The 26,390-nt window shown below is 44.5% G+C and overlaps 1 protein-coding gene across 2 annotated transcripts in view; it reads right to left on the bottom strand.

Annotated features, from left to right (window-relative positions):
- Positions 1–26,390, bottom strand: part of WDR18 (WD repeat domain 18) — a 77,647-nt gene that overhangs the window by 12,845 nt on the left and 38,412 nt on the right. For both annotated transcript variants that reach the window (XM_068108817.2, XM_068108827.2), the window contains exons 5-8: positions 13,666–13,809; positions 12,883–12,941; positions 7,426–7,550; positions 6,745–6,899 (exon numbers count right to left, since the gene is read on the bottom strand). In XM_068108817.2, the coding sequence (XP_067964918.2) occupies positions 6,745–6,899; positions 7,426–7,550; positions 12,883–12,941; positions 13,666–13,809 (483 nt within the window). The remainder of the gene's footprint in view (positions 1–6,744; positions 6,900–7,425; positions 7,551–12,882; positions 12,942–13,665; positions 13,810–26,390) is intronic.

Below are 26,390 nucleotides of genomic sequence, written 5' to 3'. Positions count from 1 at the left end.
GGGGGACCGCGAGGGAAAGACAGCACAGGGGGACCGCGAGGGAAAGACAGCACAGGGGGACCGCGAGGGAAAGACAGCACAGGGGGACCGCGAGGGAAAGACAGCACAGGGGGACCGTGAGGGAAAGACAGCACAGGGGGACCGTGAGGGAAAGACAGCACAGGGGGACCGTGAGGGAAAGACAGCACAGGGGGACCGCGAGGGAAAGACAGCACAGGGGGACCGTGAGGGAAAGACAGCACAGGGGGACCGTGAGGGAAAGACAGCACAGGGGGACCGTGAGGGAAAGACAGCACAGGGGGACCGTGAGGGAAAGACAGCACAGGGGGACCGTGAGGGAAAGACAGCACAGGGGGACCGTGAGGGAAAGACAGCACAGGGGGACCGTGAGGGAAAGACCCGTATATAAGTGTTAATTCGAGAATTCATGTTTTGCACCTCTTCATTATTGTCAATATGGAAAGCCATTAACCTAAGCAAAGATTAACTGTATTAATTCAAGCAAATTGAGGAATACCACCCAAGTAAAACATGCTGACTGTATGAGACAGCTCACAAAGATCAAAATCTGTGTACCGAGGTTTATAATTGTGGATAGCTTATGGCAGGAGTGTCCTAATTAAACATAAATATCTTTCCTTTTCATTTCAATTTCGATTTATGAAGGAAAAAAAAAACAAGGCGGCTGAAGAACAGGAGAGGAGAACAAGGCCAGTTTTACATTCTATGTTTGTCAAGCAAAAGTGCAGAACTTAAAACATTTCTATTTAGTGTGAACCGAAAGCAAAGATTAATTATAAAACTTCTCGACCATATCATGACGCATTGATAATGTACTTCACATGTGCAGTAATGACAACTCTCAGCAAACTCCGACTGTACTACAGTTTAGCATCTTAAGATCAATCATCATCATAAATAATACACAGTAACAAGCGTTACGCCTAGGTCCCCCGTCGGTGAAGTGATGCGAGTTGACAAAGTGGAAAACGCAAGGCGGCCATCTTGGATTCTGACGTGGCGACCCAATTTTCAATGGCGTTCTTCCTTATGCCTAGATACACCCACACACCAGATTATAAGTTGGTACTTCGCTTATTTTTCAAGATATTCCGCTCACAAGGTTCAGACATACATGGCGGCGGCCATCTTGGATTTTGACGTGGCGACCGAATTTTCAAGAGCGTTCTTCCTTGTGCCTAGATACACCCACACACCAGATTAGAAGTTGGTACTTCGCTTATTTTTCAAGATATTTCGCTCACAAGGTTCAGACATATATATGGTGGCGGCCATCTTGGATTTTGACGTGGCGACCCAATTTTCAATAGCATTCTTCCTTGTGCCTAGATACACCCACACACCAGATTAGAAGTTGGTACTTCGCTTATTTTTCAAGATATTCAGCTCACAAGGTTCAGACATACATGGCATCAGACATACATGGCGGTGGCCATCTTGGATTTTGACGTGGGTTGCATCCACACACCAAATTCGAATGCAGTCCTTCGCTTACGCACGGACGGAGGGGAAAACCATAGTCCCCCTTTCGCTCCGCGGTGCGACGCGGGACAATAACACCCGCAGAGCTCGCTGCTCACAAGATTATACCCTAACATGATGAGCATAAACTTCCACTGAGCAAATAGTCTTCCATTTCCACAGAGATACAGGGACTCTGTGGGGCCCGTGGTACTCTCAACGATAACAATACTTGTTCCACAGCCACGGACCATCATATGGCCAGATGGATTTTTAAAAATCTTTTCGTTAACTCTTCATGTCAGAACACCCATAGTGGACAAATCGACAAAATTCCCTGCATTTTTCATAAGAATAAGCTACTGCAGTTATGCTATTGCTTGATATATTCAAGGCCGACACTGGTGGATTAAATGTACTCACTTTAAGTTACAATTCCTCAGAAAAAAAAAATATATAAAAATGACCTCGTAGAGATCAAGACACGTACTGACAATGGCATGTATTTGCAGTGAAAGGATATGAAGAAGGTTTTTCATGCAACAATTGTTCCATTTAAAATTGTAGGGATACTTGAAGTGATACTTGAAATAAAGCGAATCAGTAGCTATTTCTTCGTCTGAGCAACTTAAACTGGAAAAGAGATCATGCTTTAAAATACCAAAAATAAATAAAAAGATAATGTAATGATGAATGAAGTTCCTTCCAGACTTGCAAAAGTTGCCACTCTGCCTTAGAAATGTGAAATGCTGCACAAAAGCCTTCGATATCTTTGGACCTTCCACAATTGCTGTCAAAGATTTCTGTGCATTATTGGTGCCAGGGAGCTGAAAACGATCCTAATCGTAGAGGAGATTATTTTTATAGCACCTGCCGAAGAAGGTGACTCTTTTGTACATTCAAGTGTGTCTGGAAAGCATAAGCAGCATGGTGTTGTTGTTGTCTAGGGGCATGAAGGAGCTAAACGACAAAGGGCAGCAGGTTTACAGAGTACTAGAGGGTATGGAGGCTGGGACATACACAAGAAGAAAATAAGGAATAACAAAAAAAGGAGTCACAATAGCCTAAATGGGAATAGAAAGGCTGGGGTTGGGTTGGGGGGAAATCAGCCTGTGTAGACGAGATCGTGGATGTGCATGGGTGAGCGCACGAGGTCGTGATGGTCAGCATATTTAAGAAACTGCAGTGAGGAGGATGAGGCAACAAACACAGGGAGATTATTCCGCAATCGGAAGAAAAAGTGGATGAATGATTTCAACTAAGTACAACCAGCTGGAAGTTGGGGAGTGAGAGCAGACAATTGTCTCTTGAGGAATGTGTGTAACCTGCAGGGCAGGTCAGAGACAGGTTCATCAAACAGCATGAATAAAATAGAAAGCGCACCAACTTCCTGTCAGTGGGAGAACGTCCCTGGGAGTTCTCGGGTCATTGTCCTCATCTCCCCCCTTCCACCCACTCCCATCCACTGTGCACTGGCAGTGTGTGTAAGGCCGTGCACAGGCAGCTTGTGTAAGGCCGTGCACTGGCAGCACGTGCAAGGCTGTGCACTGGCAGTGCGTATAAGGATGTGCACAGGCAGAGTGTGTAAGGCTGTGCACAGGCAGAGTGTGTAAGGCTGTGCACTGGCAGCATGTAAGGCTGTGCACAGGCAGAGTGTGTAAGGCTGTGCACTGGCAGCGTGTGTAAGGCTGTGCACTGGCAGCGTGTGTAAGGCTGTGCGCACTGGCAGCGTGTGTAAGGCTGTGCACAGGCAGAGTGTGTAAGGCTGTGCACTGGCAGCGTGTGTAAGGCTGTGCACAGGCAGAGTGTGTAAGGCTGTGCACAGGCAGAGTGTGTAAGGCTGTGCACTGGCAGCATGTAAGGCTGTGCACAGGCAGAGTGTGTAAGGCTGTGCACTGGTCGTGTGTGAGGCTGTGCACTGGTCGTGTGTGAGGCTGTGCACTGGCAGTGTGTAAGGCTGTGCACAGGCAGAGCGTGTAAGGCCGTGCACAGGCAGAGCGTGTAAGGCCGTGCACTTGCAGCGCGTGTAAGGCCGTGCACTGGCAGCGCGTGCAAGGCCGTGCACTGGCAGCGCGTGCAAGGCCGTGCACTGGCAGCGCGTGCAAGGCCGTGCACTGGCAGCGCGTGCAAGGCCGTGCACTGGCAGCGCGTGCAAGGCTGTGCACAGGCAGCGTGTGTAAGGCTGTGCACAGGCAGCCTGTAAGGCTGTGCACAGGCAGCCTGTAAGGCTGTGCACAGGCAGAGTGTGTAAGGCTGTGCACTGGCAGCGTGTGTAAGGCTGTGCACTGGCAGCGTGTGTAAGGCTGTGCACAGGCAGAGTGTGTAAGGCTGTGCACAGGCAGAGTGTGTAAGGCTGTGCACTGGCAGCATGTAAGGCTGTGCACAGGCAGAGTGTGTAAGGCTGTGCACTGGCAGCGTGTGTAAGGCTGTGCACTGGCAGCGTGTGTAAGGCTGTGCACAGGCAGCCTGTAAGGCCGTGCACTGGCAGTGTGTGTAAGGCTGTGCACTGGCAGCGTGTGTAAGGCTGTGCACTGGCAGCGTGTGTAAGGCTGTGCACAGGCAGAGTGTGTAAGGCTGTGCACAGGCAGAGTGTGTAAGGCTGTGCACTGGCAGCATGTAAGGCTGTGCACAGGCAGAGTGTGTAAGGCTGTGCACTGGCAGCGTGTGTAAGGCTGTGCACTGGCAGCGTGTGTAAGGCTGTGCACTGGCAGCGCGTGTAAGGCTGTGCACAGGCAGAGTGTGTAAGGCTGTGCACTGGCAGCATGTAAGGCTGTGCACAGGCAGAGTGTGTAAGGCTGTGCACAGGCAGTGTGTGTAAGGCTGTGCACTGGTCGTGTGTGTAAGGCTGTGCACTGGTCGTGTGTGAGGCTGTGCACTGGCAGTGTGTAAGGCTGTGCACAGGCAGAGCGTGTAAGGCCGTGCACTTGCAGCGCGTGTAAGGCCGTGCACTGGCAGCATGTAAGGCTGTGCACAGGCAGAGTGTGTAAGGCTGTGCACTGGCAGCGCGTGCAAGGCCGTGCACTGGCAGCGCGTGCAAGGCCGTGCACTGGCAGCGCGTGCAAGGCCGTGCACTGGCAGCGCGTGCAAGGCCGTGCACTGGCAGCGCGTGCAAGGCCGTGCACTGGCAGCGCGTGCAAGGCCGTGCACAGGCAGCGTATGTAAGGCTGTGCACAGGCAGCCTGTAAGGCTGTGCACAGGCAGAGTGTGTAAGGCTGTGCACAGGCAGAGTGTGTAAGGCTGTGCACAGGCAGAGTGTGTAAGGCTGTGCACTGGCAGTGTGTATAAGGCTGTGCACTGGCAGTGTGTGTAAGGCTGTGCACTGGCAGAGTGTGTAAGGCTGTGCACTGGAGTGTGTAAGGCTGTGCACAGGCAGAGTGTGTAAGGCTGTGCACTGGCAGTGTGTGTAAGGCTGTGCACTGGCAGTGTGTATAAGGCTGTGCACTGGCAGTGTGTATAAGGCTGTGCACTGGCAGAGTGTGTAAGGCTGTGCACTGGCAGTGTGTGTAAGGCTGTGCACTGGCAGTGTGTATAAGGCTGTGCACTGGCAGTGTGTATAAGGCTGTGCACTGGCAGTGTGTGTAAGGCTGTGCACTGGCAGTGTGTGTAAGGCTGTGCACTGGCAGTGTGTATAAGGCTGTGCACTGGCAGTGTGTGTAAGGCTGTGCACTGGCAGTGTGTGTAAGGCTGTGCACTGGCAGTGTGTATAAGGCTGTGCACTGGCAGTGTGTATAAGGCTGTGCACTGGCAGTGTGTGTAAGGCTGTGCACTGGCAGTGTGTATAAGGCTGTGCACTGGCAGTGTGTATAAGGCTGTGCACTGGCAGTGTGTGTAAGGCTGTGCACAGGCAGAGTGTGTAAGGCTGTGCACTGGCAGTGTGTATAAGGCTGTGCACTGGCAGTGTGTGTAAGGCTGTGCACTGGCAGTGTGTATAAGGCTGTGCACTGGCAGTGTGTATAAGGCTGTGCACTGGCAGTGTGTGTAAGGCTGTGCACTGGCAGTGTGTATAAGGCTGTGCACTGGCAGTGTGTATAAGGCTGTGCACTGGCAGTGTGTGTAAGGCTGTGCACTGGCAGTGTGTATAAGGCTGTGCACTGGCAGTGTGTATAAGGCTGTGCACTGGCAGTGTGTATAAGGCTGTGCACTGGCAGTGTATGTAAGGCTGTGCACTGGCAGAGTGTGTAAGGCTGTGCACTGGAGTGTGTAAGGCTGTGCACAGGCAGAGTGTTTAAGGCTGTGCACAGGCAGAGTGTGTAAGGCTGTGCACTGGCAGTGTGTATAAGGCTGTGCACTGGTCGTGTATGCAACGCCGTTATGGTTTGCATATCGTCACCCTCATAACAAAAGTGCCTGTCATTTTTTGCAGTTTAGAGAAAAAGGCAAAAAACTGCTGCAATTCCACGGACTCAGGCAGATTAGCGGACTTCGGCAGATTAACATAAAGTGGTTCAGGAAGTTAACAATGACTTGGGCATTTTTACAGGTGTCACAAATGATAAAACAAGTGAGTTAGGCAGAAAATCTCAAAATGGCCAAAAAATGACTTCGGCACTTTTGTTATGAGGGTGACGATATGTTTTGTGCATTTACATAAAATAACCCCATTATGTTTTGCATTTACTCTTTTTCATTATTGTATTTGATTCGCTTAGTTATTTAATTGTTTTTTTTTTTCCCCAGATCTGGTTGATGGAGGACGTACAGGCAAAGTTGTCATCATTCTCAATGATGATGATTATGATATGCATATTGCAGAAACCAAATTTGAGCACAAGGTACACACTAACTACACAGGCAACGAAAATGAATGTAAAAGCCCAAACCGATCTTCGATGTCTTGTCACAAGTGAGGGTTGATGCGAATGACAGGAATTTGAACGACTCCTGATAATGAGGAAACGCGGCTTCAAAAGGGAAACCATAGAGTTCACTGACAATTCAGTCGCAAAATTACATGCCTCCTTCAAAGCAACCTTTCTCCACAGAAAGTTTGCCTTCAAGTTGGGTGCGGGTTTATCTTTTTATTATTATTATTTTTTTATTTTTTTGCAGAGATGGGAGGGGACTTTCATTTATTTTGTGCACACATTTACAGCTTTATCTCCATATAACTGCTAAACCCCCCCCCCCCCCCCCCCCCACTGTGTATATCTTCTGAATAAACCGTGAATTGACGAGATTAACGAATAAAATTTGATCTATTTATCCTGTACTTCACTGCACAAACTTACAGGCCCCATCATCGCATCTGCTTGCACTCCATACCTGCTCTTCTGGTGCGATGAAAAAGTCTGTTCCACCACCGGCTTCCGCTGTTCGAGGCAGTCGGCTGAACCGCGGCAGAGGTAATGAAGGCCGAGCTTCGGCATTCGAAAGGACTCCACGGAGCCGTGACGCAAGGAGCAGAGCATTCACTGGACCTGGAGGGTAGGACCGGAAGCAGATATTAGGAATGAGCTGAAAACAGCAAAAGGCTAGCCATAAAAAATACACTACAACCGCTTTCACTGTAAATGTCTGTCTCCCTCCATCCGCATGGAATCATTATTTTCACTGCATATCTGTGCCGATCCCTCTACCATCCGCATCAATATCTTCTCAATGCCCATAACCAAACCCCAAACAATTAATCTCATCTCCAGATACTTCACATTCTTCTTCCAGTTGTGGTTTCTTTGTAAGTGCTCATGGTATTCTCAGCTCTGTGAGATTGCCTCCAAAAGCGAAGTTTACCGCACCAGATCTGCTTGTCCAACTATTGTCATTTGTTCCCTCCACTGGTAATCATATTACGATATTACTGGCAGTCCAAATTCAAATGAATCAGCAAATAAAAACAATTTACTCACAATAGCTAAGGATGGGGGGGTTAGGGCAGGGTAGTACAACACCGAGAGGCTCGCGCATTAATCCTCTCGTCCTTTGTCCCTCTCCTATATCCCATACCCTTGTGTGGGATGGTGCGGATACATTGGCCGCTGTCAATGTCCCAAAGGCAAACTGTCCCATCAGCTGAGCCAGACACCAGCATCCCTCCATCCATAGTCACGGCCATACAAGTAACTTCAGCCCTGTGGAAGATCACTTTTAAGAGACCAGAACACTCAGCTTATCATGACAATGTACACATTAACAAGGTTGAATTTGGCTCACTCCACCTTAAAGATTGCGATTCAATTTCGAGACAAATCCACGTTCATGAAAAAGGCCTCTCAGAACGCAATAAATTTTGATATAACGACGACGACGACATAATGGGGTATTCAAAATGCAGACAATGTCGACAATAAAACGAGGCTCTTTGTCCTTCCTAATCATGTCACCATACCACCTTGTAAAACACCAAATTGAGTCATTAACGAAACATATATGGAAAATGTTAATGGTTATTAACCTCTTCCATGTAGACATAAGAGTAAAATATCCAGATGGTGACACATCTTGGTAAATAAACCCCACTCTAGACGCCATTATTAGTATGCACGTGATAACTTTATCCCCATCAAAGTAAACTATATAATCGAGCTAAAAATGCAACCAAATTGTCCGGTTCTCAGACTGCTAGCTAATTAAAATGAACATTAGTGTGTTGGTTTAGAGGATAATTTTGGGGTGGGGGGGGGGGGAGTTAAAAAGCCCATTTAAGCAAAGAAAAATATTAGGGTTTACACGGAATGTTAAAACAAGCCAGAAAACATTACACCATACCCTGTGTGCTTTCAAAACGATGGATAATAAAAATAAAAATGTAACGTTTAATTAGACAAATTACAACAATCACAATTAATAAGACAAAAGATGCTGTACAATAATTTGGGAACAAAATGTTGAAGTAATTTGACGAGGCCAGTAGAAGGTACTGGACCAACACGTCAATTACAGCGCTGCTTGTGAGCATACAACCTTTTTACATCCAAAATGGAAGCTCGCTATGACCATCTTACTACAATGGAGCGATGGCATATGCATGTATATATGTATAATCTACTACTCAGATGATTTGACCGAGGAAGCTGAAACTTTCAGGGATAAATAAGGCCACTCTGAAGTTGTCTGTGGAAATTTTGTTTGACTCCATAAATTTTTGAGAAAAACAAGACCGAAAGTCTAACGGCGGCGTAGCTGGGTTTGGTAAAATATTATAAACCACAAACACATATGATTAGCTTTTTAAACAGTCGGTAATGCTGTTTATAACATTAAACAAAGAAATTTTGAGGAATCCCAACATCTGTGAGGTAAGTTTTACTTACAGAACTGAGGGAAGATCAACTGTAATCTATATACCCCACAATGGTTGGGTTAATAACATGCTATCAAAAAACCGAGGCGAATTCCTTACTTCCGCGGTTGTTAGTACCGTACATCGCTTATCATTGAATCATGAACCATACACCGCTTCAATCCATTAACTTTGCATTCATGACATTGGGATTAAAGTGTTATGGTCATATTTACTATATTACTATTACGAAAACGATACAACTGAAAGGATACACTACTGTATTAAGAAACCTGAGTTTAATTTGTCCGAAGTGGTCCATAGGTGAGGCATGAAGCCTAAGGCCTATACGTACCGTATTGTTGGAAGAGCCGTAACGCCGATGCTTTCAATATTTGATGGTCATTTTAATAATGGGTTTGTATGCGTTTCACACTGAATGAAAAACGTATAGGTAGAGCATGGCAATTGTGATATATGACAGGTTCGACAATATGTTCAGCCTGAACTAAATTGGAATCAAAATGCCGGAGTGTGGAGAGTCAGCCGCCGTACCGCCGTAATGACATCAGACGTAATCAGATCACCCTGTCATGTGACCAGATCCTCAGCTCTGAATGGTATACGTTTGAGGGGACATACATACATACATACACACACATACATACATACATACATACGGACAAACACTGTTCGAGACGGCTTTGCCCTACGGGCTACGCCGTAAAAAACAAATCACACCCATGGCTGAAGGATGCGGTTCAGTTTGGCATTTTTAATATTTGAAATAAGCAAATCCTAGAAACGAACTAAATCATTCACAATTAGCCTTTAGAAATACACTTTTGAACCCTTTAGAATTACCTTTTAGAACCAATTAGAATTAAACACGATGGGTGAGAAAAGTTCTTCTTCATTTTTGGTGGACACATGAATTTTTTTTTATACCAAGTTAAGGCTCGTGTAAGAGCTAGCACATAGAATGTATAATAAAGGGAGCGTGAGACAAGAGGGGGAGAGAGATGGAAGCACAACAGTAGAGAACAGGGACATCGGGAGATCTGTGGAAGGTAGAGGGCTGGAGCGGGGTACACAGAGTAAACAAGATCGACACTAAAAGGACTTTCAGGAAAGAAAACGGAATTTGAAGGAGGTAGATCCGTGGTGGATTAACGGGGGTAGAAAAGATAAAGGCCCTGGGTGGGGGAAGACAAGAGATGGAGGTGAACAGCTGCTTTGAAGACCCACCCATATGTAGGTAGGTCAGGGACTGAAGAGAGTATGGGAGTTTGTTTCAGAGGTGGGAAAAAAGAGGAATGAAAGTGAAGGTGAGCAGAGAGTCTTTATTTTGGTAGTTTCACCAGAAGAGGGTTGCTGGCAGGGGTGCCGTAAGGGGGGGAAAAGTTAGGATGATTCCAAGGGCCCTACACTGACAGGGGCCCTAAAAATTATGAGAACATAATAGGTAAAAATGTGCGCACGTGCTTCATAGGGGCCCATTGTGACATCTTTTCATGGGGCCCAAAATCCCTGGCGGCACCCCTGGTTGCTGGCATATATTGTGCATCATGCAGGAATATTTGGGGGATGGAAGACAGACAGAGCTGGGGGAGCTAGGCCAGAGAGGAGTCAGTAGAAGGCAGAAAGACCACCACCTGCCTGAAGTGAGAGAATGAAAGGTCCTCAGAATCGGCTTCATCATGGGAGATATCAATGATTCTAAAAGCCTTGGCTTCTACAGGATGAAGCCAAGCTAGGTATGAGGCAGGAGCACCAGCCCAGAGTGGAGAGCACTGTTAATCAAGCTGCGAATTAAAGCCCTGTATGTGGCGAGGAGCTCTGCAGTGGCAAGGAAGGACTTCGCACGACGGAAGATGCCCAGTCGACGACTGGCTTTGGAGGCCGGCTTTGAAATGTTATTTTCCCCAGAAAGATTTTGGCAGATAGTGGGAACCAACAGTTTGAGTGGTAGAACTTCTTCGAGAAGATTGTTGAGAGAGCAGATGGGAGGGTTTTCCAGATGGTCAGTTCAGAGAGACATAGTGAGTGTGAGATTTGTCAGAATTGAAAGACATGTTCCTTTGTTTGACCAGTTTGGGATTTTATCCAGGTCTACAGAGAGTGAAGAGGCTGCTGCCTGCTGATATGAGGGTTGAGGTATGGAGCGGCAGAGTGCAGTCATCAGCAAAGACATAGAGAAGATTTTCCAGAGACATGGAGAGATCGTTAAAGAAGACTAGAAAAAGCATTGGGCCCAGAACACTGCCTCAGGGAACTCCAGCCTGGACTAGAAGAGGAGATGAGAGAATTTCATTTAGAGCCACACATTAACGACAAGAGAGGAAGTCCGCGAGCTGTGCATGGAGATTTCCATGGATACCATACGAGGAGAGTTTGGTGAGCAGAGCGGGGTTCCAGACCGTATCGAAGGCACGAGATATGTCAAGGGAGACAGCTCTGATTTCCTGTTTGGGGTTGAGAACCTCCATCTATCGTTGAGACAGTAGAAGCAGCATATCCAGAGTAGAATGACCTGGTCTGAATCCAAATTGATGATCCGAGATCAGGCCGATGGAGAAGAGGAAGGATTTGTTATCAGAAGCGATGATGGATTCCATGAACTTGTTGATTATTGGGAGCAGGCTGATTGGTCTGTAGTTGCAAGGATCTGTTTTTGCACCTTTTTGTGTAAGGCGGTAATGTTGGCTGATTTTCAAGCTGATATAGGCAAATACTGAAGCAGCTTCACCACTTTAAAATCACACCCGTGTCTGAAGGAAGCGATTCAGTTTGGCATTTTAAATATGAAATAGGCAAAGCCGAGAAATAAATGAAACCCAACCAAATTAATTGCACTTTAGAACCCTTTAGAATTAAACATTAACACTGTCACCGAGAACGGTTCTTCTTCATTTTTGACGGCGGCACGTTCACAGTCAAATATTGAAGTGGCTCCACCACTTAAAAAATTTTTCGCCCATCTTGGCATTTTCTTCCTTTGAAGCTGAAGGGAAAGGTGTATGCTGCATGTGTGAGAAGTGTTATGATTTATGGGAGTGAGACATGGGTAATGAACATAGAGCAGCAACGAAGGCTGGAAAGGGTGGAAATGCGAATGGTTCGGTGGATGTGTGGAGTATCGTTGAGAGAGAGGAAGACAAATGATGAATTGCGAAAGATGATGGGAATAGAGCCTGTAATGGATGCTGTGAAGAGAAACAGGTTGAGATGGTTTGGTCATGTGTTGAGGAAGGATGAAAGTGACTGGTTGAGAAGAGTGATGGAAATGAATGTCGAAGGAAGTAGAGGACGGGGAAGACCGAGAAAGACTTGGCTAAAAATGGTCGAAGAAGAAATGCGGGCAAGGGGGTTAACAAGGGGAGATGCAGAAAATAGGGCAAAATGAAGAACATTGTCATGGGGCCCGCAAGGCTAACCCCTGCTCTTGCAGGGAAAATGGCCTTAAAATGCCTGTTGTTGTTGTTGTGTTGATGAAGTGGGAGGGGGAGGGGTACAATTAGAATTAACCGAGCTGTATACCAATATGTATAATATGTGCACATGAGCAGTACGAATGTTTTTGCTTCATATACATAACTGGGGTTATTTTTTATTTGAGGGAGTGATTGAGCAGCGTTCTGTTGCCTATACACCGCCCAAATAAAGGGACATGTCAGAAGAGCATGTTGCATGTTTGGAACAAGATTTGTTGTAGGGCAGATACAGTACTCCACCAGTCGTGCTAATTTAAGAATACCATTATAATAGCAACTCTTCCTGCTCGTATTTCTAATATCAACTAAATACATACATACTTCTATCGTTTGTATCTATGTTTCCAAACTTCTCCACAGCTGGTGGGCAAGTATGACAGACGAAAGATTCAAACAACTTTAATTCACAGTCAAACGACGATGTAAGTCACATGTTTGGAATTGGATCACGTTTTGTGTGACTATATATATGACTTTGTTTTCGATAGCTGGCAGGTTAAGATGCCACACCACAAAATTCCGCTAAGAAGTTTATTTTGGCTTCACCACTGGCCCGCTTGTTTCACCTTTTTCAAAGTCTGTATGAAACCCTGTTCAATCCTTTCTTCAGGAGTGAAATACAAGAGTGACTGCTCATAAAGCAAGAACAAAAATGCAACAAAACACGGAAGGTGCGAGTAAACATACTTGTGCCCTCGAAGACAGTTTTTCTCCTCGGCATTGATCTGTACCATCTGCTCTCTTTTCTGCGAAAATGAGAACATGAGCAAAGTTTGGAATTCCAAAAACATGCCTTCATGTGGCCAACGATCTTCAAAAACATGCCTAAAACTCCATAAATGGCCTGGTCGTTTTTCAAATTTCATCTGTTTTTTCAGTTTTTCATCTGTGCCCACTATGTAAAAAAAAAAAAAAAATTCATCTACAACAAACCTGATCCCGAGTAAACAAGAAATATCCCAAAATGCTTATTTTTCTAATGGATAACGTAATAAATAGCAAACTAACAATCATCGTGATTTACATGTTTCAAAGGAACTTGTGTAATAAACCACCGAGCATTATTGTTTCGACAAAATCAAACTCTTGGAAGAGCAAGGTGCCTCAACAGTGGGGAAAAAAATCAGGGGGAGTTAATCAATAGTAAAATAGGAAGGGGTAGGAAACGCAACAACGGACCAGAACAAATCCCGCAAGAGCACAAGGCTGGTCATTGACAAACTAACCGAGCATAAAACCACTTGCAAATACATGTCAACAAATTAACACCAACAATTCCCAATAACTGTTAAACAAGACAATTCCAGAACAGGTGTCCACAGCTTTAGGAGACAGCCCATCAGAGCAGAGAAGGGAAGATAGAGTCCCATATGGAAGGAAACCGGAACCAGATTTAGCTCATGCAACAATGCCAGTGAACATTTGCAAACAGGAAGTTTTACAAAACATCAAATACCGCTCGAGTCTTACAGTTGTATGCAGGGGAACTACAGAAATGGTGCCAGGTGACGTGCCACAGAAGAGCCAGTATTCAGCAGGGTCAAGGGCCACAGCTGTGACGGGCATACCGAGCACAACTGAGAAAAGTAGAAGGCCCGAACCCAGTTCCCAAAGCTGCAAAACAAAACAGAGCATGAAGCAAAGATGGGGAAGCATCATGAACAATAAATCATCTGTCCTGAACATGTATCAAAATTCAATTCAGTTTCATTCATGGATCAGCGGCTTAAAGAAAAGTAAATTAAAACGAGATTTTCCCTCACTCCCCAAAAGTCTTCAATAGTGTTTCTCCAAATGAAAAGTTCCAAGACTATTGAAATATTCTATCAAAGAACTACAGTCACGTGAAAAAGTAAGTACACCCCATGTAAAGTTTCGACTTTTTCAACATATTTCAACATACAGCTATTTGATCTTCATTTCAACAATATTGATAGATAAGGTGATATAATATAACAAATATCATGAAACATTTACATTTTGTAGTCCTGGTGGCTCTGTTTATCAAACAGAGCCTGGTGTTGGGCTCGCGGCTAGGGTGCCAGCGTAGGATCCTAGGATCCTGGGTTTGAATCCCGGTCGATCGCTGAATTAACGCCAGGGGGGTTGACTCAGCCTGTCATCCTTCCGAGGTCGGCTAATTGAGTACCAGTTCACTGGTAATTCCCTGTTTGTCGTAAAAGGCGACAAAAAGGGTTGGCGGCAGGAAGGGCATCCGGCCGTAAAACATTGCTTCAAAAAGGGGACCAACAAAAACAACAACAACCACGGTGCCCGAAAAAGGCCAACCCCCGCTTTGCGGGGAAAAATGGCCTCGAAAGGTGTTTTTAAAAATTTTTTAATTTACATTTTGTAGTCCATTGTATAATCTAAATAAATATAAATGCAAATTTCGCATGTGGAAAAAGTAAGTACACCCCTACATTTATCACTACTTCAAATACCTAAAATTAGAATCAGATGCACCAGCTCAGGTGCAAATGATTAGACCATCGTTAGAGAGGATCTTGGAGGAACCTGTCTTATTTAAACCTCAGACATTTAGTTTGGTTTGCTCTTTGTTGTTGAAGTGTGCTGCGTCACCATGCCTCGATCAAAAGAGCTCTCTGAGGCCTTCAGAAAGAAGGTTATAGATGCCTACGAGTCTGGGAAGGGATTTAAAAAGATCTCCAAACAATTTGAAATCAATCATTGAACTGTCCGGAAGATCATCTACAAGTGGAGAAGATTCCAAACAACTGCCAACTTGTTCAGGCCAGGCCGCCCCAGCAAGTTCAGCCCGAGAGCAGACCGCAAGATGCTGAAAGAAGTCTCGAAGAACTCCAGAATGTCATCACGGGACCTACAGGTATCTCTCGCCACTGTTGATGTCAAAGTGCACGAGTCTACCATTAGAAAGAGGTTGCACAAATTTGATCTACATGGGAGGTGTGCCAGGAGGAAACCTTTGCTGTCCAGACAGAACATCAGGGCAAGACTAAAGTTTGCCAATGAACACCTAGGCAAAGATCAGCACTTCTGGAACAATGTGCTCTGGACAGATGAGTCAAAGGTAGAGCTATTTGGCCACAGTACCAAAAGACATCTTTGGCGAAATCCAAAGACAGCATTTGACCACAAGAACCTGATACCAACTGTAAAGCATGGTGGTGGAAATATTATGGTTTGGGGCAGCTTGGCTGCGTCAGGGCCTGGGCAGCTCACCATTGTAGAATCCACTATTAATTCTTCATTGCCCAAGAGGGTGCTTGAGGATAATGTGAGGCCATCTGTCGGAAAGTTGAAGCTCAACCGAAGGTGGACCTTGCAACATGACAATGACCCGAAACATACCAGTAAATTCACCAAGGAATGGCTGAAAAGAAAGAAATGGAGGGTTCTGGAATGGCCAAGTCAAAGCCCGGATCTAAATCCCATCGAGATGTTATGGGGGATTTGAAACGAGCTGTGCATGCAAGAAAACCCTCAAACATCGCACAGCTGAAAGAATTCTGCATGGAGGAGTGGACAAAAATTTCTCCCAGTTGATGTCAGAGACTGGTAGACAGTTATAAGAAACACCTACTTGAGGTTGTTTCTGCCAAAGGGGGCAATACCACCTCTTAGAGCCAAGGGTGTACTTACTTTTTCCACATGCGAAATTTGCATTTATGTTTATTTAAATTATACAATGGACTACAAAATGTAAATGTTTCATGATATTTGTTATATTATATCACCTTTATCTAGCAATATTGTTGAAATGAAGATCAAATAGCTGTGTGTTGAAATATGTTGAAAAAGTAAAAACTTTACATGGGGTGTACTTACTTTTTCACGCGACTGTATATACTACAAATGGTGATTGTGGATGTCAAAGTTCATTTGTGACCAAAGATAAAAATAGAGAAAGCAAAGTAAGGTGCAACTATCATGATGTTATATATACAGTAGGGTGGTGCTCAAAATAATTTTTTTTAAATATTTACTGGGACATGGCTTTATGTTGTTCCTTTTGTTCCAAAATGAAAAGACACCAAATATGAAAGCAATCTGATTTTATTTAGGGGTGCCACATCAGCCTTCGAACTAAAGGTGTCTACAAAACTTTTCTATATATGGATCGAAAGCAAAACCAGAAGTTTGTTTTATGAAAATCCACCCTCCACTCACTTTCTTTGTATTCTAGCAAACACAAGTTACAATAGCTGCACAAATAGCACTATATTGCTATGAAAACTCAAATTCAATGATAACAATCCAAATGTTCAGTTCATAAAATGAAGAGACACCATATCACATAATATTAAAAAACCCAAATATAATGAGAAATGTAACTCCTATTTCTGGGCCTGTTTCACCACTGTTGCCTTCTTGGCATCGGGGTACATCTTCCTGTGAGCAGCAACAACTTGGAGCAGAGCTTGCTTTTGCTCTTCATCCTTTGTAAGGAGCTTATTGTAGTCTTGTATCAATGCGACACCCCTTTCTGCCCTGTCGTTCACCACGACTAAGCCACTGGCGGCTTTCTTTGCTTCCTGAAAGCTGGTTTCTTGCTCCCATGAACCAGGATCCTTATCCATCCAATCAGTTGGGGTCCCTAGGATGCTGAAGAAATGCTTGGTGTGTTTTGTTATGAGGCCAGCGATTGACAGGGCGGTTCCTCGTTTGATAGCTGGTCTCTTTGGAGAGGGGTTTTCACCGTCATTTTTCAATGCTTCAATCATATTGATCTTGCTTTCTTTGTCAATTCTGGTGTCAAAGAATGCAAATGCCACTAGTACTGGGCTCATGTACCACGTGTGGCGGCCAAGTGCCTTCAAGGCTGCCTGAGCCATCTTCTGATTGATTTGTTCAAACTTTTCCAACTTTTTGAAGAGGTTAATGTCATTCAGGGGAGCCTCAATAGCTTGTGGAGCCCGAAACCAAGCCTGTACATACACAAGGCAGACAAAAATGTTGAAGGCTCGGAGTTCTCTCGCCTCTCGAAGTGTCAAGTGGAACTCTGACCGAAACATGAACACCTGTAGTGAATATAGTGCTTTTGCCATCCATCTGGCTCTGTGCATTGCTCCTGGAGCCATGATCCGGATTCCACGAGGTGGGATTCCTCCCATGTAGATGACAGTCAGTTCTAGGAGTTCACGATAATCATCTCGTGGCTGCTGATCTTTCAAACACACAAGAACGTTTTTGCTTCCAACACAGTGTCTACAGATCCCATTGAAGCCTTCCTCTCTGAGAATTGATCGTGAAGAAACTTCCTGTCCGCGGGGTTGGTGATTATGGCCTCCGAATCTGCATGCCTAAGATCAAACGTCTTCTCCAAGGAGGCCTTGAAGGATGCTTCCTTTTTCTCTTGGGTCGCACCACCCCGCTTTGCACCTTTTTGGAGGCTCCTCCATTCTTCATATAGCCTCTCCAAATGATGGATGCAGTGCTGCTTCGTCGTTGTAGGTAGGTGAGCTTTTTCCCAGAACTTCACAACCTCTTCAATGGTGAGGGTTGCACTCTCCCGGGCAGTGCGATTCTCCTTCTTCAGGTGATGGAAAAACAGGACAAGAGATTGATGCACAGTCGGGAGCTTGGCACCTTTGATGGCATCTCCAGAAGTGGACCCAATGAGATACACATTATCCTGAGCCCGAGTTTTCAATGAAACACTGGTACTAGCACATGCCATATCTGCAAAATAAGCAAGAATGTGGGTAAAATCCTGTTAATTCTTACTCCACAGGGTCACTCTCTACAAAAGAGCCACAGTCAATAAGTTAGGCCTACATATTACACACTAAAAAAGCGTACCCCCCCCCCTGACCCCGGGAACCTGTACAAAACATGCATGAAAATTGCCCAGATAGTGATCATAGGAAGTCTCAAAACTGTATGTATAATATATTGTATATATATAATGTATAATGTGTATTTATGTATATTTATTATTTAATGTATATTTACTATATATTTATTTTTAATATTATATTTAATGTACATATATAATTATGTATTTATTTTGTGTATATACAGCCCAAAAAATGGGAATTCCTATTTTTGCATGGGGGAAAATTCATCACTGATGTGGCACCCCTAAATATTATTGGATTCCATTCAAATTTGGTGTGGTTTCCTTTGACACCAAAAGGAACAAACATAGACCATGTCCCGGAGAAAATCTGCATTTTGCTTTTTTGAAGCCCACCCTAATATACAGGATATCCCCCACTTAACGAAGGGGGATACTACATGTTGCTACCCCTTCATTATGAAAACTTATTATATGCAGGAGCTCGTTTTCCTTTTTTTTCTTCTTTTTTTTTTCAAGTGGTTATTTTTTAACCCTTTCATTCTGAAAAGTTGATTATTAGCAAAGCTTCTGAAGAGTTAATCGCCAAATTGACATTGACAAATTAATCCCCCCCTCACCCCCCAATGAAAAGTCAATGGGTGGAAAAAATGTATCACCAAGGAAGTGATGTCCAATCAACAGACATTTTGACAGCTCCTTCGTTGTCGTTGCAATTCTAATGGGTTCGAAAGGGTAACTATAAAGGGTTCTAAAGGGTAATTCTAAAGGGTAATTACAAAGGTTTCTAAAGATAATTCTAATGGGTTTTTTTTATATAGCCTTTGCCCATTTCATAATTAAAATGCCAAACTGAACCACGTTCATCGGACATGGGTGCAATTTTTAAGTGGTGAAGTTGCTTTAATATTTGGCTATGTCCTTCCTTCCTTCCATCCATCCATCCATCCATCCATCCATCCATCCATCCATCCATCCATCGAAAATGAATAAGAACCTCTCCAACCCAGCGTGTTTAATTCTGAAGGGTTCTAAAGTTTTCTAAAGGGTAATTACAAAGCATTCTAATGGGTAATTTTAAATGGTTCTAAAGGGTAATTATAAAGTGTTTCGTTCTCGGCTTTGCCTATTTTATATTACTTTAGATATGCCCTTTTTGCTTGGAGCAAAAACACTTATTGGGACCAGTAGAGGACATGTATTGCAAAGCAATTCTCCTGTTTTATTTTTGTCCTCTATCCGAAGGGGACTACAGATTTGTTCTCAGTCTGACTATACATCCGTCCGTCCCCACCAATGTTTTTCTGCACTTCTTTCCCATACCCTTCAACATATTAAACTGAAACTTGGTACATGGCTTTACTTTGACAAGTTACAGAACAAGTTCGAGTTTTGGAGCGTTTCGTCGATTTATAAAGCTTAAAAAAAAAAAAAAAAAAAAAATTCATTGGCACAGGTAGAAGGCACATGTATTACAAAGCAACAACAAAGAAGAAGAACCACCTTTAGGGGCCATTTTTCCCCGCAGAGCAGGGGTTGGCCTTTTTCAGGCACCTTGGTCCCCTTTTTGAAGCAATGTTTTATGGCCGGATGCCCTTCCTGCCACCAACCCTGTTAGTCGTATCTTGAGACACACAGGGAATTACCAGTAAACTGGTACTCAATTTTCCGACCTCGGAAGGATGACAGGCTGAGTCAACCCCCCTGGCGTTAATTCAGCGATCGACCGTGATTCGAACCCAGGATCCTAGGATCCCAAGCCGGCACCCTCACCGCTAAGCCAACACCAGGCTTTGATGTTAGATGATATTAGTAAAATTTTGAATCGATGGGGTGAGCGGTTTCAGAGATATAATTATTCAATATTTTCCTTCAACCCAAAATGGCTGCCAAACCATGTGACCTATGACATCATAAATTTAATATTTCAATACAAATCAGTCATAGATCATGTGCATGCAATTTCAGATTTTTAGGATAAGGAATTCGATTAAAACATTTTTGGCTGGTGTACCACTTCACCTATGATGTCATAATTTTCATGCTTTTGTTCCCCATTGGGACTACTTGACAATGTTCCAAGTTTCAAATTTTTCCATTCAGCGGTTTTCGAGATATATATATTTAATTATTTGCTTTTAATCCAAGATGGCTGCCATACCACGTGACCTATGACGTCACAATTATCATAAAAAACATTTTGCATGGGTGTCTCTCCTACCCTGAAAGTTTCGTCTCAATCGGACATACAGTCACGTGAAAAAGCAAGCACACCCCATGTAAAGTTCAGACCCCCTTCAACACACCTCAACACACAGCCACCTGACCTTCACCCCAACAACACCGATAGACAAAGGCGATATAACACAACAAATATCATGAAGCATCCACACCCTGTAGTCCTTTGTACAACCCAAACAAACACAAATGCTAATTTCGCATGTGGAAAAAGTAAGTACACTCCTACATTTATCACTACTTCAAATACCTAAAATTAGAATCAGGTGCTCCAGCTCAGGTGCAAATGATTAGAACATCATTAGAGAGGATCTTGGAGGAACCTGTCTTATTTAAACCTCAGACATTTAGTTTGGTTTGCTCTTTGTTGTTGGTGTGCGGCGTCACCATGCCTCGATCAAAAGAGCTCTCTGAGGCCTTCAGAAAGAAGGTTATAGATGCCTACGAGTCTGGGAGGGGATTTGAAAAGATCTCCAAACAATTTGAAATCAATCATTCGACTGTCCGGAAGATCATCTTCAAGTGGAGAAGAAGCAATGCTCACTCTTATTTCAGTTTAAATATATACTTAAACACTGCAGAACACAAATTACCTTTTTGGCACTTTCAAAAATCCTTCAGTTGAGCAGTAATTGGACAAAATATTACGGTATTTTAAGTCATCACGACCAATCAAATTTGCCGCTCGCAGGCCCTGCCCATGTCCTTCTTTCTCAAGACTGTGTGGGGTAAGGTGTTCTATGAACTCTCCAGTTTCCATTTTAGTTACTGAACAGTTTAAAATGCAAAAACAATAGTCTTTGATATAAAAGTGTCAAAACTATCCCTTAACGTATAAACAAAAACTTGATCTTTTCTACCCCCTGTTAATCCACCCCAAACCCACCTCCTTCAAATTCCCTGTTTTTTTCCTGAAATCCCCTGTAGTGTCCATCTTGTTTATCCCGTTTATCCCTCCAGCCCTCAATCTTCCACAAATCTCCTGATGTCTCTGTTCCCTACTCTTGTTGTGCTTCCCACTCCCTCCCGGTCTTGTCTGCCACTCCCTTTATTAGCCCCCGCTGGAGTTGGTCGGTTGAGGATTTGGTCTCGTCCGTCTGTCCATCCATCCACAACCATATCTCGGAGATGTATGGACCAATTTTGTTCATACTTGGCACAAAGACAAGACAACACATATGCACATCATTTTGTTTCACAACGCGATCAAAGATGGCCGATTGGTGGACATTTTAGTTGTAAAAAAACCCGATGTTGAAGACGTCCTCAACCATTTCTTGTACATGCATTTACCGAAAAGAAGTATGGCTTGCATATGCATGTCATTTTTTTCAGAGATCAGATCCAATATGGCCGACTGGCGGCCATTTTGTAACTTAAACGTGTCTCCAACAATTTCTCGGCCATGCATGGTCCGATTTTGTTCAAACTTGGCACAAGCACAGGACATGACGGCATATACGTGCACTTCACTTTATTTTGCGATTGATCAAAGATGGCCGACGGGTAGACTGGCGGCCATTTCGTTGTAAAAAAAAACTAGATATTGACCAAGTCCTCAACCATTTCTCTGACATGCATTTACAGATCTTGTTCAAATTTGGCACACAGATAATGAATGATGGGTTACATAATATACACGTTGTTTTCATAAGATCAGATCCAAGATGGCCTACTGGTGGCAATTTTGTTACTTAAACCTGTCCCCATCAATTTTTCTCAGACATGCATGGACCGATTTTCTTCAAACTTGGCACAAAGACAATAAATGAGTATCGATATGCAGAAAATTTTTGTTTTGTCATCCGACCAAAGATGGCCGACTAACAGCCTTTAACTCCGTACAGCAAAATGACTAAAACCACGGCAGGGGATATGACATTTTATGTCTTTTTCTTCCTGTTATATGTTCTTTTTTATGTGTTAGCTCTGATAAGAGTACAAGCCTTGACTAGGTTTAGAAAAAAAAAGAAGGAAATAATGCTCCTCGTTTGCCTTTGAATGGCAAATCCTCCTTTCAGGAATCATTCGAAAAGAAAATGAATGAATATGGGAAAGACTAATGACTTTGACATTTTAAGTTTTCTGCAATTAACCTTATGATAGACAAGTGAAGCAGTCAAGTCCTTTGGGAAGACAGGTTGGCCTCCTTATTGTTCCAGTCTCAGCAAAGAGCTCATGATTCCACAGTTCCAATGTCAAATCTCATATACTGCCCGACATGGATTTGTCCATTGTCTATTCGTGTGCTTGTAATTAACGCAAAGTCCATCGGTGTCTCAGAATGTCCTTGTCCTATATGTAATGCATGTACAATGTACATGCTCTTATACAAGCCAACCTTGCACCACCTGCTGAATCTGTGCTCTGTCCTTTACCCCCTTGAAAGAGGGTTGAAAGGTTGAAAGAGGTTGAAAGGAGGTTGAAAGAGGTGACAGTAAGGGACGCATTAAAAGAGAGGCTGAGTCGGGTAGAGGATGATGTGGTTGAGCTTGAACGTGGTTGAATGTCAATGAAAGATAGTCTGTTGGGAGCCGTTGGTGACGTATGTGGATGGACAAAAGGACCACCGAGGCACTCGGAAACATGGTGGTGGGATGATGAAGTTGGAAAGAGGATTGACGAGAAGAGGAAGAAGTTCAAGGAGTGGCAGAAGGCGAAGAGCAGAAAAAGCAGAGCATGAAAGTTATAAGGCAGCCAAGGAAGGCTGCAAAGAAAGAGGTAGCAAAGGCGCAGGAGACATGTAGGAAAATGTTCGGAGAACGCTTGGATTCGGAAGAGGGTCAGAGAGCGGTATTCAGGATTGCAAAGCAGATAGCGAAAGAGAGGTGTGATGTGATGGGGGTGAGTTGCTTGAAGGATGAAGTGGGACAAATCGTTGTGGACCCAGATGGAATTAAAGGAAGATGGAAAAGATATATGGAAATGCTGTTGAATACAGAGAATGAATGGGATGGCAACATAGAGAGTAACCCAGTTTTAGGACCGGCAGAGAAGATAACTGAGAAGCAAGTTGAGGAAGCGATAAAAGCAATGAAGAGTAGAAAAGCAGGAGGGCCGACGGGAGTTGTGGGAGATATGTTGAAGGCAGCAGGAAGTTGGGGTGTGAAGAGAATGGCAGAGATCTGTAATCTGGTGGTGAAAGGAGGTCGCATTCCAGGGGATTGGGAACCGAGTACCCTCGTCCCTCTATACAAGGGGAAAGGTGACCCTCTGGAGTGTGGCTCGTACCGAGCGATAAAGTTATTGTAGCATGGAATGAAGGTATTGGAAAGGGTGTTGGAGAGGAGGATAAGGAAGAAGGTGAAGATCGACTAAATGCAGTTTGGATTTATGCCAGGAAGAGGAACGACAGACGCGCTCTTTATTGTGAGGCAGTTGCAGGAGAAGTACATGGAGAAGAGGCAGAAGTTGTTTCTTGGGTTTGTTGATCTGGAGAAAGCATTCGATAGGGTTCCACGCGAAGTATTGACATGGGCATTGAGGAAGTTAGAAGTGGAGGAATGGTTGATCAGAGTTGTGATGGCAATGTACAAAAGAGCACGCACAGCTGTAAGGACGAAGGCCGGGAACAGTGGCGAGTTTGAGGTGAATGTGGGAATGCATCAGGGGTCGGTACTAAGTCCACTACTATTTGTGGCTGTGATGGAGGTGCTGGCTCAAACCGTAAAGGAGGGTTTACCGTGGGAGTTGTTGTATGCAGATGATCTGGTGTTGATTGCGGAAAGTATGGATGGACTGAAGGAAAAGATGAACAAGTGGAAGGAATGTATGGAGACAAAAGGTCTGAAGGTGAATATAGGAAAGATGAAGGTAATGGCAAGTGGTAAAGCATGTGGTGAGGTGGAAAGAACTGGGAAGTGGCCATGTGCTGTGTGCAGGAAGGGTGTCGGAGTGAACTCCATTAAATGTACAATGTGCGCTGAGTGGGTTCATCAAAAATGTAGTGGTCTGAGAGGGTCATTAACCAGTGTGGCAGCTACATTCAAATGTAAGGTGTGCACAGAGGGAGCTGCAGATGGAGGAAATGTTGAGTTGGATCTTGGAGACGGCGTGAAGCTGGAAGGTGTGAAAACATTTTGCTACGTCGGTGACATGCTGAATGGAGAAGGTGGATCAGACTCGGCAACGGTTGCTAGAGTGAGATGTGGATGGAAGAAGTTTCGGGGAACTGAGTGGTGTGCTGATGAGGAGGGGAGTGTCGTTGAAGCTGAAGGGAAAGGTGTATGCTGCATGTGTGAGAAGTGTTATGATTTATGGGAGCGAGACATGGGTCATGAATGTCGAGCAGCAACGAAGGCTGGAAAGGGTGGAAATGCGAATGGTTCGGTGGATGTGCGGATTGTCGTTGAGAGAGAGGAAGACAAATGATGAATTGCGAAAGATGATGGGAATAGAGTCTGTGATTGATGCTGTCAAGAGGAACAGGTTGAGATGGCTTGGTCATGTGTTGAGGAAGGATGAAAGTGACTGGTTGAGAAGAGTGATGGAAATGAATGTAGAAGGAAGTAGAGGACGTGGAAGACCGAGAAAGACTTGGCTAAAGATGGTGGAAGAAGAAATGCGGGCAAGGGGGTTAAACAAGGAGAGATGCAGAAAATAGGGCAAAATGGAGAAGATTGTCATGGGGACCGCAAGGCTAACCCCCACTCTTGCAGGGAAAATGGCCTTAAAATGCATGTTGTTGTTGTTGTTGTTGTCCTTTACCCCCTCTCCCTCTCCCCCCCCAAGCAACCCTCTTTGGTGAAACTAACAAAATCAAGAATCACTGCTCACCTTCACTCTTCAGTGTAATATAAAGGGTGATGCAGACATCTACATACATCTCGAGCAATTAAGCTTTTACCTTTTCAGAAATACAAAATTATATGATCTGCCATGATCGTCGCACATATTACTGTCAACATACTTGGCAGACATTTGCCACATCTTCCCCAACCTGCTGCGATTGTAAGGAGAATGTGCCAGCAAATGGAGGCTCCTTAAGTGGCAATTTCAGAGGACATTGCCCACTTCTTTTTTGGAATGTGTAGAGACCTGTATTATTGTAAAACTGTCCACATGCTGAAGTGATTTGTCTGTGCACATCATAGGCGATGGCTTTGATGTCAATGGGACTGCCCAAAAGTCACCTCGGATTTGCCTTACAATTGTGTCTACTCGCGTGACAGCGCGCCTCACCGCACGTCGTTTCAGAGGGGTAGGCATCTTTGACCATTTTGGGGTCTTTTGGGTCTTTTGGATCCTCTGGGCCTTTAAGGGTGTTTTGGGCCTTTCGGGGTGTTTTGGGTCTTCGGGGTGTTTTGGGTCTTCGGGGTGTTTTGGGTCTTCGGGGTGTTTTGGGTCTTCGGGGTGTTTTGGGTCTTCGGGGTGTTTTGGGTCGTCGGGGTGTTTTGGGTCGTCGGGGTGTTTTGGGTCTTCGGGGTGTTTTGGGTCGTCGGGGTGTTTTGGGTCTTCGGGGTGTTTTGGGTCGTCGGGGTGTTTTGGGTCTTCGGGGTGTTTTGGGTCGTCGGGGTGTTTTGGGTCGTCGGGGTGTTTTGGGTCTTCGGGGTGTTTTGGGTCGTCGGGGTGTTTTGGGTCGTCGGGGTGTTTTGGGTCGTCGGGGTGTTTTGGGTCTTCGGGGTGTTTTGGGTCTTCGGGGTGTTTTGGGTCTTCGGGGTGTTTTTGTGTCTTCAGGGTATTTTGGGTCTTTGGGTATTCAGGGTCTTTTTGAGCCTCAGGGCCTTGAAGGGTATTTTGGGTCTTTGGGGTCTGTGGGGGTCTTCAGGGTATTTTGGGTCTTCAGGGGTCTTGGTGGTCTGAAGGGTCTTGGGGGCATTAAAGGGTCATCAAAGGTCTGAGGGGTCTCAGAAGTCTTAACGCAATTAAGAGGGTTAATTAAGAGGGTGGTAATTTTATTTGAAGAAGAAGAAGACGTTTTCATCACATATAAACATACATACATACATAGCGAACCATATACGTTTGCTCTATTATAATAAGATGTCACATGAGATTTACCCACGAATGACTTCTTTCGCTCGACTATCACGTCGGTGCTGAGTAAAGCATGTTCTATTCCTTGAGCAAATCATGCAATGGTTTACCAGGAACTTTTGATCATGGTCTCCAGAGGGGACTTCGGTACACCAGATGGTCTTTCAATTCAGGAAGGATCAGAAGGGTTAATAAAGTT

The sequence above is a fragment of the Myxine glutinosa genome, chromosome 1, assembly GCF_964187855.1.
Source record: "Myxine glutinosa chromosome 1, kmMyxGlut1.1, whole genome shotgun sequence".
NCBI lineage: Eukaryota > Metazoa > Chordata > Myxini > Myxiniformes > Myxinidae > Myxine > Myxine glutinosa.
Note: the sequence above shows the minus strand (reverse complement) of the source record. Positions and strands in the feature narration are given on the sequence as shown.